The 15,508-nt window shown below is 35.9% G+C and overlaps 1 protein-coding gene across 3 annotated transcripts in view; it reads left to right on the top strand.

Moving 5' to 3' along the window:
• TAF1B (TATA-box binding protein associated factor, RNA polymerase I subunit B) overlaps positions 1 to 15,508 on the top strand; it is a 69,829-nt gene that overhangs the window by 46,053 nt on the left and 8,268 nt on the right. For all 3 annotated transcript variants that reach the window (XM_087437171.1, XM_087437172.1, XM_087437173.1), the window contains 4 exons: positions 1,702 to 1,849; positions 7,365 to 7,542; positions 8,335 to 8,381; positions 10,918 to 11,008. In XM_087437171.1, the coding sequence (XP_087293297.1) occupies positions 1,702 to 1,849; positions 7,365 to 7,542; positions 8,335 to 8,381; positions 10,918 to 11,008 (464 nt within the window). The remainder of the gene's footprint in view (positions 1 to 1,701; positions 1,850 to 7,364; positions 7,543 to 8,334; positions 8,382 to 10,917; positions 11,009 to 15,508) is intronic.

Genomic DNA, 15,508 nt, shown 5'->3' with positions numbered 1-15,508 from the left:
CAAAATTTCCTTATCTATTCTATCATTGGTGGCATTTGGGTAGTTTCCAGCTTGGGGCTTTTACAAATAGTGTTGTTATGAACAGCCTAGTACGTACCTTTTTGTGGACATGCTTGCGCGTTTCTGTTGGGTATATGTAGCCAGGAACAGAATTGCTTTGTCGTAGAATATGCACATGCTCAACTTTAATAGATACTGCCAAACAGATTTCCAGTATGTTTGCATTCAGACCCAATTTTAAGAGGGTCCTACCATACCAGAAATGTTAGTTTTTCTGAAATCCCATAAGCCTTTTTTTTTTAAATCTTGCTTGTGGTACTTGATAACTTTCTACCTTGTACTATAGTTATTTCATCTTATTCCTTTTCTAGATTGTAAACTCCTTGAAGGGATTGTTTTATTCATCTTTATATTTCCCAAAGTATCTTGCATAGAATAGATTCTAAATTTAATATTTTTATTTGAATGGATGAGTAAATGAGGAAAAATTATATGTAGTATTAATATCAGGAATGTTTAATAGTTGCAAAAATATAAATAGCATACGCACTAAACTACAACGATGATCTTAAAGTGCTGAATGGAATTAATTTATCAATATTAGCTCATAGGTTTTTCTGAATTCTGTTAGAGAATCTTATAGGCTATTATGTGGTAGGGTTTAGTATCAAGTTGAATTGTGGATTTTTAACTGTTAGACTTAAACCCTGATTGTTATCTCCCACGTAGAAGCATGTGAATAGTATGCAACAGTGAACTAAATTTGTTAGCTGTGAATTTGAAGATTATTGATAAGGTGCTGGTAACGAAGGGTGAGAGGGAAGTTGTGCATTAGAGCAGTTACAACAACACTGTAACTCCAGTTGGCTCGCAGCTTTATCCCTTCCCCTAGATTCTTCTAGGACTGGCAAGAAGTAATGATTTTCCTATATCGTGAGTACGGCCAGTAAGAGTTTTGTGAGCCAAATAGAATTTTAGTAGCTTTTTAAATTGAGTATTAATTACTTTAAAAACTGGTAAGTTAGGATATGGGATTTATGGGTGTTTTCCCCTTCATGCTTTTCTCCATATTCCAAATTTTATTCAATGCATGTATGTTACTTTTAAAACAGAAATTTTTTTTTTAAACAAATTTTGGTTCTTTTTTTTTATTTTACTTTTTTATATAATTTTATTTATTTATTTTTTTTCCCCCAAAGCCCCAGTAGATAGTTGTATGTCCTAGCTGCACATCCTTCTAGTTGCTGTGTGTGGGACTCGGCCTCAGCATGGCCAGACAAGCGGTGCGTCGGTGCAGGCCCGGATCCGAACCCGGGCTGCCAGTAGTGGAGCGCGCGCACTTAACCGCTAAGCCACCGGGCCGGCCCATCAACATAAATTATTTTTAAAAGTTTCTGGGGCCGGCCCATCAACATAAATTATTTTTAAAAATTTCTGGGGCCGGCCCAGTGGCTTAGCAGTTAAGTGCGCACACTCCGCTGCTGGCGGCCCGGGTTCGGATCCGGGCACGCACTGACGCACCGCTTGTCTGGCCATGCTGAGGCCAAGTCCCACATACAGCAACTAGAAGGATATGCACCTAGGACATACAACTATCTACTGGGGCTTTGGGGGAAAATAAATAAATAAATAAAATTATATAAAAAAAAAATAATTTATGTTGCAAAAATTGCTACCTTGACTATCTCTCTTTTATTTCAGTCTTGGCCTAACTATGAGGATATTTATAAAAAAATGATTGAAGTTGCCACATTTTTAGATTTGCCACGTTTTCCAGACATAACTGAAGACTGCTATCTTCATCCAAATATTTTGTGTATGAAATATTTGATGGAAGTCAATCTCCCTGGTAAGTATGTGATATACATGGTGAGGAAGCTTTTACCTAGTAGAATTATAATGAGCAAAATACAGAATCCTCTCAAATCACAGACTATTAGAGCCACCTGACAGAGTCCATAGTAACATGAAGCTTAATTTCAAAATCCTTTGTTGAAATATTCAGACCATTTAAAATGGTTTAAAAAACACTGTTCAGAAATAAAGAGTTCTATTTTGGTGTGAGGGATATGCCTGAGAGAATATAGTTGGTTTTTACCGTAAATTTGCTGAGTGCAAGTAAAGTAACAAATGTTTTAATACGTGTTATTAATGACCTAAGCGCCCACCTCGCCCCTCCAGAAAGCGGCACGTCTTCATTTGCATGAAGCATGATTATTACATAATAAATTCTAATTTTTTAAATTATAAATAGTAGTAACATAATGCTATTTCCAGTCCCTAAAACAAATGGAGATCAAAGTCTGGTAGGATCACAGTGAATCGAAGGCAGTGAAACACAGAATATGAAGAGGGCCTCACTAGCCTTGTTCACAACATACTGAGACACAGGTAACCCAATGGAATCTGCTGATGGAATCCATTCCTGAATTTCTTGCTAAACTAGAAATGTGAGAAATTCAGGACTTTTATTCTTAAGAGAAAATACAAACATGGTGTAACTATCCTATTGCTTGAGCAATATCAAAAACGAGATTGAATTCCTTTTTAATAGGAAAGGAAAATATAAATGTTATGAAAAAAGCAATATACAAAACAGTCTAGTATAATTTAACTATAAAAATAAATATCTAGTAACATATATACACAAATGTAAATCTTGTCTGTAATTTAAAAGTATTTTTTTTTTAATGGAACAAAAATAATTTAAAATTTTCAAATGTATCATTTATTGAGCTAAGGAATGTATGTCTCTTGTCGAGATTTCAGAAGTCACCAGCTATTTGATTAAGATTCCAGAATTTGGAAAGTCTGGTTTCTGCATTTTGACATGTTGCATAGATCAGAATTACTGTTTCAGATTTTGGTTTTTTTGATTTACTTCTTTTTTTTTTAATTGAGGTATAACTGACATATAACATTATATTTCAGGTGTACAGCATAATGATTTGGTATTTGTATATGTTGCTAAATGATTACCACAATAAGTCTAGTTAACATCTGTCACCATACATAGTTACAAAAATTTGATTTACTTCTTTGATAGTTCTTTCAAAATATGGAAAGTTCCTGTGTTCTCTCATATACTCCAAAGTCTTGAACTTACAGAGGGAATACTTACTAGGTTATGGAAGGAATACTAGGAATTACCAAAATATAACTGACACAGGCTGGTTTCCGGCAAGTGTCTGGCTCATGTGGTTGCTATTGGAAAGAGAAGGGGTGGTAGTATTTTCTGGCCAGTGTGTGCAGTTTAACAGTATTTCTCACCTTAGTCTTCCTGAGAATAACAAGTAGAATTAAATCCATTATAATATGCAGAGAGACATTACTATCATCTGATGTTTAAGTGCCTTTTTGGAGACAATATTGTAAAGAACCAGGGTAGAGAAATTTCACTTCTCACAAACTATTCAATAGAAATAATTTGACATATAGAAAAAAATGTATACATCAATGTTATTGACCTCCTTATTTATGATAATGAAAAATCAGAAACAACTTAAATATCCAACAGAAAGGTAATGGTTAAGTAAACAGTGGGATGTATGTTCAGTGGAACATTGTGCAGCTTTTAAAATCGTTTTTGTGAAGAATTCATAAAAGCATGGAAAATGTTTGTGTTATAGTAAAAAATGAAGTAAGCCAAATTGCAAAATTAGATATAACCATAACCACAGCTACATAAAGTGAAAATATTCAGAAAAATATTAGAAGTAAATAGACCAAAATATTAAAGTGCTATTTCTAAGTTATGGTAATACATTTTTTTCCTTTCTTCTACCTTTATATATCTTATAAATGTCCTATACTGAGTTTGTATTACTTAGTAGTGGGGGGAAAACAATGAACAAAATAGAGCTGCAAATTGCCATGTGAAAGTCTCTGCACCTGAGGATTTAGATTCTAAAATGTGACATTGATTTGTAAACCATCCGTAAGATTATAAGAAGACCTCTAGGATGTCGCCATTTTTTAAATTTACAAATTTTGCCTGCTACAGTGCCATCAGTTCTGTTAATCAAAAAGAAGAGACCTGTGTATTTGGCACTTTCACAAAGAGAGGTTTTAGGGTTCTCAGAAAGCTAAAAGTGGTTTTAAGCATGCTGGGGCAACAAGTGCCCCCCTCAGTGCCTTTCCGTATGACCATGTAGTCTCTGGAACCAGGCAGAAAGGTTTCAGCAAGCGTGTCACACACACCCTTACTGAGTAAGCGCTGCCTCTTTGATGGCTTTGGATGAGCTCCAGACACATTTTCTAGTATTGTTCCACCTGCTGGGACTGATGAGCCTGTTAGAGAGAGTTTCTGGTGGCTTTCACAATCCTATTTATAATTTGTGGAGAACTTTAGCATTTCCAAAGTACCTCCGTATACATTACCTCATTTGTGAGGGGGGAAAGAGAGGGTAGGTGGGTGTTCTCATTTACAGATGAGACATAGCGAGGCTCAGTGACACCTAGCTGGTGGATGGCGGAGCATATACTTACAACCCAGTCTTCCCATTCCAAACCTGGTGTTCTTTCCACATTATGCTCTTGTTCATGATCCTGTACTCCTTAGTTTTTCTCTACTGTCCTTGCTTCCTTTCTCATAATTGCTTCCATTTGCTTTTTTATTGCTTTGTACTTTTGGTATAAAAGAATCAGTTTGATACTAATTTTAAAAGAAATAGGAGAGACATTTTTCAAGAAATGTTGTTCTTTATAGTAATAGTATGGTTTTAATTTTTAAATTATCTGAGAAGAGACTATAACCTCTTTAACCCAATATAATTTATAAAATTTTAGTGAACGTATTTTATTTTATTTTTATTATTTTTTTTTATTTTATTTATTTATTTTTCCCCCTAAAGCCCCAGTAGATAGTTGTACATCATAGCTGCACATCCTTCTAGCTGCTGCATGTGGGTTGCGGCCTCAGCATGGCCGGAGAAGCGGTGCGTCGGTGCGCGCCCGGGATCCGAACCCGGGCCGCCAGCAGCGGAGCGCCGCACTCAACCGCTAAGCCATGGCGCCAGCCTGTGAACGTATTTTAAAATTAATTTTTTCCCATGTTTTAAGTGTATGTGTTTGAAAGCAAGAGTCCCACCTATTACAAATTTTTCCGGTTTCCTCCATTGTAGCACGGTGTCTTGTACGTAGTAGGCATTCAGTAAAGGCTTGTTGAATTAAACTTAATTTTATCTTCTAATCTTTTTGCACCTGAATGAAGCCCATGAGTAAATTCAGATGGAATCTGTAAGGTGAAGTTATCTTAACAATTGTAAGTCCAAATTCTCTATCACGCAAAGACCTTCATGATCTGGCCGCACCTCCCTCTCCGCATTCAACACCAAACTGAACTGTTTGCATTTCTCTAAAGCATCATCTCATCTTTGTCATAGTCATGGTCATATTGCATTCTAATTATTTATGTGTCATTAAACAATGAGCTCCTTGAGGAAAAGGGCTGTGTCTTTATCTTCAGTACCCAGAACATAGTAGTTGCTCAGTAAAGTGTTTTCTCAAAAGAATGAGTAAAAGCCAAGTGAAAACTAGCTAAGTTATTAGAATCTAGTAGACATATAAAAATACTTGGATTCCGTATTTTGAATTATCATTGTTATATGTGTTCTATATCTGTGTCAACAAAGCATTTTTTAATCAGTGGATATTTTCTACTTAAACATTTCAAGAAAGAAATCGGTTTTATATTTTACTCATTCTTCACCATAAACATGTAGGTAGCACCAATTATATGTAAGTTGCTGCAGTTAGAAGGACAAATAAATCAAGACTGAGTCTGCCCTCCAGTTTAAGAGAGAGACAAAGAAGTAAACCCTAACAGTATGCGGTAGTGGAGTCAATGCTGGAAGAGCTGCTTTAGCGTTCAGAATGGGGCTCATCAAAGAAGGCAACAGGTGTCATACATGTGTTCTTAGAAGAAGTGGTTGGTGTGACTGAGTTCTGTAAGATGAGTGAGGATCTGCCCAGCAAAGCCTGAGGTGAGAAATGGGGAAAAGAAATTGGCTTTCTAGGCAAAGGGGCAAAAATGGTTGTGTAAAGCAGAGAGGCCAGTGAGAATATGGCTTGTTTGGGGAACTGTAGTGATCTATTTGAGCTGGGAGCTAAAAGTTTTAATGGGTTAGTGAGAGCAGGGAAATGCAATGATTAGATTACAGCAGGATCAGACCAGAGGAAGGAGCAACAGAGGGGAGGGAGAAAAGTGGATGGATTTGAGAGCAGTCAGCATGATAGCTCACATTTATTAAGTGCTCGCTATACGCCAGGTGCTGATCTAAGTGCTTTAGGTATATTAATTCATTTAATCCTGATGGTAACTATGAGGTAGGTACTATTGTGATTCCTGTTTTATACAGATGAAAAAACTGAGGTACAGGGAAGTCATGCAACTTGTCCAAGGTCACAGAGCTAGTAAGTGATAGAGCAGGGATTCCAATCCAGGAATCCCTGGATTGGAACCAGTTTGGTTCCATAGTCTACTCTTAACTACTGTATTGTATACTACATTAAGGGAATAGAATCAGTAGGAGGTGGCTGAATGCATATAGGAGATTCAAATCAACACAATTTATTATGCTGTTATAAATAATAGCCATTCTACTTGAAATTAATTAAAATAGAATGTGGTACGTGTTCGGTACTTAGATTAGTGAGTAAAGAAATTTGTTTAGTAATTTAGAGTTTTCAAAGTATATTCCCTTGTACTATCTTATTTAATCTCAATTTATCCTCACCATAACCCATTTTACAAATGAAGAAACTGAGGTTAAGTGACTGTAATCCAGAGTCACAAAGCTAGTGATTGGAAAGACTAAATGTAGTCCCTAGGTTTTCTGGTTCCACGTCCGACATTATTCAGCCTTGATTAAGAGATGCAGTCTCTGCTGAGCATATAATTTCTTTGGGAAAGCAGTACATCTAGTTAAATGCACATTGAGGCTTCTAGTGTGCTGGCCAGGGTGCCAGCCAGAGAGTAAGTGTGCGTTCTTAGAGAAGCTCTTGGTCTTACAGGGGAGTTAATTTCAGGTGAGCACAAATTGCTATAGAAACACAGAGAAGAGGCATGTATGAAACAATAGAAAACTGATATGTGACTATGTATTTGGTGCCAAGATGTGTCCTATAAATAGTAGTTGTTTTAGGAAGTCAAAATAAGAAAAGATATGCCTTGCCAAGATTCTACCATTAGTTTTTCTATACGAATATCATTTTTTGGTTTATTTTATTCACAAAATGTGTGTCTCTGAGTTCTAGCATAGTACCGTGTTTTAAAATAAAGCTTATCTTATGGATATACACATTAGTATGGTCTAGTCAGCCAAAGAATTTAATTCACATTTTACTCTTTTGTTCTTCAACAGACGAAATGCATAATTTAACCTGCCAAGTGGTAAAAATGGCTGGAATAGGAGAAGTGGATTTTCTGACATTTGATCCTATAGCTAAAATGGCAAAAACTGTTAAATATGATGTACAAGCTGTAGCTGTCATTGTAGTAGTACTGAAACTGCTCTTTTTATTGGATGACAATTTAGAATGGTAAGTGTATGTCAATTTTATGAGGAAAAAATTGTATTGTTTTTACCTAATTATTCAGAGTAAAGGAGTCCATATGTTATCTCAGTAGAAAACAGAGACTCTCATTTGTTGTAGAACATTGTCTAATAGCGAGAATTCTTAAATAATATTTTGACTCAGCTAGTTGTCAGAGATTTCATTCTACCTTAGTAAGTTGTTTGTATCATGTTTTGTTCCTATTTTTTAGGTAGATACACGCGTTTCTCATTGCTCCACTGATTTCTGAGTTTTGAATCATCATACACAAATCCTAAAGAATTATTTAGCCTTTCATCTTTATGCCTTTAGGCTCCTGGTACTGTGTCTTTCAAAGGTTATTTTATTTATTTATTTATTTTTTGTGAGGAGATCAGCCCTGGGCTAACATCCATGCCTGTCTTCCTCCACTTTATATGGGGCGCCGCCACAGCATGGCTTGCCAAGCAGTGCGCCGGTGCACGCCCGGGATCTGAACCAGACAACCCCGGGCCGCCGCAGCGGAGCGCGCGCACTTAACCGCTTGTGCCACCGCACCGGCTCCCAAAGATTATTTTTTAAAGTAAACGAGTCTTAAAATGTTACCCCTCCCAAATTCAAAGAAAGAGTGGCAGTATTTATAGCGTTGTCTTCCCTGTTTCAGTGGTTGCTTTTCCATTAAAATTTGGCATCAATTTCAAGTACTGTTATATACATTTCTTTCAGAAGAATTCAAAATTTAACTGTCTTCAAATAAGTGATTTCTGAATAAATTGACTTGTTTATTGGTATCCCCAGGTCTTTGTCTAATATTGCTGAGAAATATAATGAAAAGAACAAAGAAGGTACTTAATTTTTTTATCAATCAAATTCAATGTGATTGTAAATTAAGGATTAAAAGATACAATAAAGTAGGGAAGAAACTTTGAAAAATATACACATATACATACACATATACGTACATTTATACGTACACATGTATACAAATTGTACCTTGTACCAGGATTATTTTTTCATGTAGTTATCTAATTATATCTCTAGGCTGTGAAATAACTTAAGTGACTTCCTACCATGTTAAGACTAGCTTTTTTATTCCCAGTTTCTACTCACTCGCCGTACCAGACCATGAACTTACCAGCAGTTTATGACTATACCCTCTATTCTAATGCCTTCAACCATGCCTCACACTGGTCCTTCTACCTGAAATGCTCTTTCCTTGTTACCCCCAATTCCTTCCATCCCTGGCAAGTCTGTCTTCATTCTTCAAGATACAGCACTAATGCCCTCTTCTACCTTCTCTTCACACCCAGTCCCCACCTCATCTCTTCCCAAATCAGAAGTAATCACTCCTGCCACAGCCACTCCTGTCCAGTCTTCCATGAGATGTTCAGGACCTTGAATTATAACTAGTGGACTAAGTGTCCATCCCTATTAGATTGTCAATGTTTGTAAAGTGCTTAGGAGAATATTTGACATATAGTAAGTACTACGTAAATGATAGACAGACAGACAGATTGGTAGATTGTGAGCTTCTAGAGGGAGGGACCATATCTTTCTTATTTTTTTTTTAATGTATCTTTAGTGTCTAACATAGAGATGACTGGCCTAAGAACAACTCAGTAAAGTTTGATAAATACATGAATTATTAAATTCAATTCCAGTTTCTGAATGTTCTTACTAGGATTTATGTTCATTGTTTTTTTTTTAATTTCAGCTTTATTGAGGTATAATTGACATAAAATTGTAAGATATTTAAAGTGTACATTGTGTGCTTTGATATACATGTACATTGTGAAAGGATTCCCCCATCTAGTTAATTAACACACCCATCACCTCACATATTTATCTTTTTTTTTTTTTTTTTGGTGAGAACATTTAAGTTCAACTCTCTTAGCAAATTTCAATTATACACTACACTGTTATCAACTGTAGTCACCATGTTTTATATTAGATCCTCAGACCTTGTTCATCTTATAGCTGAAAGTTTGTGCCCTTTTACCAACCTCTCCCTGTTCCCCTACCCCCAGCCCCTGGCAACCACTTTTCTACTCTCTGTTTCTATGAGTGATATTTTTGTTGGATTCCATTTATATGTTGATTGATTTTAGGAGCTTAGATTTAATGGTAGCAGTCAATGTGTGTGTTCTTTCCAGAGTATGTGCAAAATACTTATTTCTGCACATTGCTTCATGTTGGCTCCTACATAGAGTGAAAGGTTGAACAAGATGTCTTCTATATCCCTTCTCATGCTAAAGGCTCATCATAGACTGCATAGACATTTAGGGTAAACAAAGTGCTTTGACATATTATCTTCCCTGTGATCCTCAAAATAAATCTGTGCTGTCAGCAGGGCATAGATTTGTCCCATTCTCTCTCCTCCCCTGCCGTCCCCTGCCTCCCTATATTACTGATGAGGAGCTTTTAGTTTAGAGAAATTGTGACTTACTTAAAGTCAAAGAACCTTGAGTTCTATAAATGGTTAGTTTTCTTCTATCCTTAGAGCTCTGTTGGTAGTTGCCTCTCCTCTTTGGCTATATGGCCTACAAGGCTATATGGGGTTATGTGATAATTACATTGGCCAGTTGAAAAGATTTTTAACTAGACACTGAAGAGACTATGTTCATTAGAGAACATATAAAAAATTCAGCCTTTCACTCAGCCATCTTCCTCCTGTCAGCCTTCCTTCTCCCTCCCTCTATAATCTTCTTTTCTGCTTTACCTTTCATTTCATTTTTTTCCTCCCTACTCTTCCCATCTCCACATATGGATTGAATAAAGGAGTGAGTAGTGAAGTTTAATAGTTGACTACATTCAATTCTGTTGTTTCTCTAATCCCTTATCTTGAACACATACACCAGCTGTCCACTACCACCCACTTTCTTGTCTCCAGATTATTTGGATTTGGGTTAGGATTAGGAAGAACAAGAATAGGAGCTGATGAAACTGGAAGTCTGGATTCAGCTACCGTAGTGCCATTTCACACATTTATCAATCGTTTGTTCCTTGATTCGTGAATTCTCAGACACGTTGAAGTACCACCATGTGCCAGGCACTGTGCTGGGTGTTGGGTTGAGAGGAAAAGGCTTGATTGTATAGTGACAAACAAAATATGTCTTCTGTTCTCAGGGAGGTAGTAGTCAAATCTAGGAGAAACAGACATATCAAAAGACGGCTTCAGTATAATCTAGTTAGGGCCACAATATAGGTGGGAACTCAGAGAAGGAGTCATATTGGAGTACAGAGACAGTGACTCCCTCTGTAATTTCCAGGGGCTGTTATACAAATGTTTATTTATGTCAGTGGGTGAAGACTCAAGTGAACAATGTATTTTATTATAATCTGACTTATTTGGTTGATAATCATGGGTTTTATTTCTTTCAGATAAGCCATGGTTTGATTTCAGAAAATGGTACCAAGTTATGAAGAAATCTGTTGATGAGAAAAAACAAAAATGGGAGGAAGCCAGGGCAAAGTATGTTATCTTTTCTAGTTTTAGATTCATCTACTTTATTTTCAAATCTCTTGCTCTACATTTGAAAGCTTAAGTTTCATCAGTATAGACTCATCAGCATTATGACATTTTTCATAGAAATATTAGCCCCTATATTCTAATTAACTTTTTTCTTTTTTATATTACTATTAACTGTTAACTAAACTCCAGATTTTATTTGGAATTCACTAGTGTTTCCATTAATGTCCTCTTTCTGTTCCAAGATCCAATTCAGGGTACCACATTATTCTTAGTAATTAACTTTTTATAGTTTGCATGAGTCTCACCTGCATTTCTAATACTTCTCCCTCTTCTCTTTTTTCAACGTTGGTCATTTCCCATCTATACTTTCCAATATTACAAAGGTTATAAATGTCAGCCCGTGACATGTGTAATTGGAATGTTCCCCTAAAATAAAGATCCCCATAAAAGTCAAAACAAAGGAAAGCAGAAAGAGAATATATTTAATTCAGTCAGTCTCACTGTTTGACTTTGCACGCTCATTCTGATGGAGATCCATTGTGGTAGAGTGGAAGGAGCATAGCTTTAGAGACAGATAGTGCTGAGTTTGAGTCCTGATTGCATTACAAACTAGCTATGTGACTATAGGCAAATTACTTGACCTCCTAGCCTCAGTGCACTGAAATTTAGTTTGCTTATAAATTTTCAGAGATATTATATCTTATATAATATAGAGTAGATTTCTATTGATCTCTGATTTGAGCAGTTTTATATCCGTAGAACTTTGAGTCTTTATGAGACTTTGAAGAAAAAGTTTTAACATCCCTCTATTTTGTATAAATTTACAATAACACTCATTTGATCAAGTAATTTTATATCCTTTGAGAAAAACGAAGGTTCCTCAAATTATTTAAAATGGTAATTCATTCAGTTCATTCAACAATTCATCCAGTTTCCTTATCAATATAATAGGGATAATAAGGCCTGCTTTAGACTCTAGGAACTAAATTTCAGTTTTCCTAGGTAGAACTAGATTTTTTTTCTTTAACTTTAAGGGAGCTTTTAAATAGAGAAACAGACTTACAGAGATGAATAAAGCACTGTGAGGAAGAGGATCCTTGCCAAAAAGGGGAGAAGAGTAACAGTTTCTCACTATTTATGCCAATACACATGATGGAGAAGAAGTGGGAGGGGAACTGATTCTGCCAGCCCACGGATACCCAGGAATCTGGGTTCTTCCTCTGCCTTGTCGGAGAAGGAATGTCTCTTTAGTCATTGGGTCTCAGTGGGTACAAGAGTAGCAGCAAGAACAAAAGGTTGTTCTGTTATCTTAGCTTATCTTGGAGAATCAGCCATTGGGCCTTCCTTTTTATGGTGCCAGCTAGGGTTGTCCTGACTGATACAGAGAGGCTAGGTGTTCAGGGGCCGAGCCATTCAGGCATCTCAGTGGTGACTAGGCATTCATTAGCTCACACCAGGCACCAACGCACACTTCAAGCATAGCTATTAGAGCCCAAATTCATATTGCAGTGTTATAATTAATTGCACATCTAAGACTTAACCGACTTTAAGCTACTTTAGGGGAAAATTTACTGACCAAAGAAAGTAAATCCAGTTTCAAAATGGCATTTTCAGGGAGACACCAGGCCCCAGGGAGGAGATTGTCCAGGGGATCCATGACCAAGATCCTACTTCATAGAGGAAATGCTTTGGGCTAACTGAGATAACATAGGTAAATCACTACTGACTAGTGCTTGGGCACAAAACCCCTGTGCATGATTGCCTGTCTGTTTCACCCTACCCCATCCCCATTGTTGACATAAGTTTCTAATTTTTTTCTCTATCCTTCTGGACATGATCTTCCATGTTGTCAGAATAAAGTTATTAAAGCATTGTCTATAGCTAAGCATGGGTCCATATGCATGAGATTATGAAAAACACTAATAAACAGTAGTTGAAAACCTAAAAACAGCTTAAGAGGTTGCTTTGATGACTTCCAGTTGTCATGGAAGATGTGGAGAAGAACATGGAGGAAAATTAAAAAGCACATGCAGAAAATCTTTGCAGCCTTTTGGATTAGGTAAAAATTTCTTAGATATGACACCAAAAGCATGATCCAGAAAAGAAAAAAGATAAATTGGACTTCATCAGAGGAAAGAACTGTTCTTCAAAAGACACTGTTAAGAGAATGAGAAGGCACAGGTGGGGAGAAAATATGTGCAAATCATGTATCTGATAAAAGATTTGTATCTAGAATATATAAAGAGTTCTTATACAATAAGGAAACAAGAAAACAACCCAATTTTTTAAATGGACAAAAGATTTGAACAGATACTTCACAAAAGAAGATGTATAGATGGCACATGAAATGATGCTCAATATCATTAGTTAGTAGGGAATTACAAATTAAAACCACAATGAGATATCATTACATACCAATTAGAATGGCTGAAAACAAACAAAAAACTGTCCCAAATGTGGGAATGCAAAATGGTACAGCTATTTTGGAAAGTTTGGCAATTTCTCATAAAGTTAAACATACGTTTATTATACTACCCCATAGTTTTCACTCCTAGATAGTTACTCAAGTGAAATCAAAACTTAAGTTCACACAAAAATCTTATATATGAATGTTTATAGTGGCTTCATTCACAATGGCCAAAAACTGGCAACAGCCCAGATGCCCTTCAGCTGGTGAATGGATAAACAAACTGGTGTGTACCCATACAATGAAATACTATTCAGCAATAAAAAGGAACAAAATTCTGATACATCCAACAATATGAATGAATCTTGAATGCATTATGCTAAATGAAAGACTCAAAGGGTCACATGGGGTATGATTCCATTTATATGACATTCTGGAAAAGGCTAAACTATAGGGACAGGAAAACAGATCAGTGGTTGCCTGAAATCAAGGGACTGGAGATGTGGAGAGGGGTTGATTATCAAGAGGCATGAGAATATTTGGAGTGATGGAACTGTTCTGTATATTAATCATGGTGGTGATTACACAACTATGTGTTTGTCAAAGCTAGCAGAACTGTACACTGAACAGGGTGAATTTTACTATATGTAAATTATACCTTAATTTTTAACAGTGGAGAAACAAATCATATGGGAATACTGGCGGAAAGCATACAGGACTTTGTGGTGTCCTGTGGAAAACATTAGGATTTTGTGGTGTATCTTTGTTTTTTGTAGCTTTTGTAGCTGGGAAAAGAGATAGGCAAAGTAAAGTAAATTTTTGAAGGAGTATCTAAACAGTGTTGTTAGTTTAGATCACCTTCCCCATTTTCTGGGCATATGACCAGGAAGTAATAATACCTCCTTGACTGTAGCATCTTTGACACCTATATAGGCATTTATTATAAATGCATAAGAAAATCTATCTAGATTAGGTATTCACAAGGAATTTTTAACAGTGGGTTTATCCAGAGATTGGGATTAGACTGTTTAGTTTAGGGAATTTCTTTATTATTTAAGGTTTTTTTTACCTTTAGTATGTTGTTACTTTTATTATTTAAGAAAATAAATAACAAAAAAGATATTTGAAAGAATCATGAACTCATTTACCATAGGGGTAAATGACAAGCTTTCTGATATATTTTAAATGTGGTATGGCTCACAAAAATTTAGTTTACACATAATTTTCAGGAAGACCATCACCTGTTAATATTGATTACGTCTCTACTGCTCCCTGATGATTAGAGAAGTTTCATTTCTGTTCTTAGCATTTTAAATCATTATGAGAATTTAAAGTAAAAAGTTAACATCTTTGTTTTATATAAATCAAGATTTTGCTGATTTGATCAAGTCTTTTTGAAATCCTTGAGAAATATCTCAATTCTTAAATTGGTTAAAATGAACATTGGTTAAAATGTTTACATAGTGCATTTTCTTTCCCAGCACTAAAAAAGAATGGTGAAAAATTATCCGTTATAGAATACTATAAATTAAAAAAATAAAAATATTTGAGTTTCTGACTTTCTGTTCCTTATCAGCTTTTTGGTAGAAAGTGCACAGATATTTCTTGAGTGTCTACTAGCAAGGCACTTTGTCAAGCACTGGATAATAATAACTTATAACAATTATATAGGATTTAAAAAATCCTTGCATGCGTTATGTTAATTATTCCTCATAACAACCCTGTGAAAGTAGAAGACACGTTTAGAGATGTTTAATTCGTTTGTTTGTTCATTTATTCATCAATTCATTCTTCAACAAATATTTAAATGAGTACTTACCATGTGCCATTCACTGCCAACACTAGGGACATAAAGAAGAGTGAGACAGTCTCTGCCTTTGAGAACCTCCAGAATTTGTCACATATGACTCATGTGAGGTGATACCACTGGAAAGTGGCCAAACCAGGTCCTGTGATTCAGCCCTCTTCCCATTGCCATACTACCTCTCAAAATAAGAAAATGGCCTAAAATCAAAAAGAAGGTAGTACTTATTTTTTACGATAAGTTACAAAAATCCTCCACATTAGGGAACTTAGAGTTAATGAAAATGAGA

This window comes from Ceratotherium simum, chromosome 11, assembly GCF_057802395.1.
Source record: "Ceratotherium simum simum isolate JZ-2026a chromosome 11, ASM5780239v1, whole genome shotgun sequence".
NCBI classification, from domain to species: domain Eukaryota; kingdom Metazoa; phylum Chordata; class Mammalia; order Perissodactyla; family Rhinocerotidae; genus Ceratotherium; species Ceratotherium simum.
This window is presented reverse-complemented; position numbering and strand designations above follow the sequence as displayed.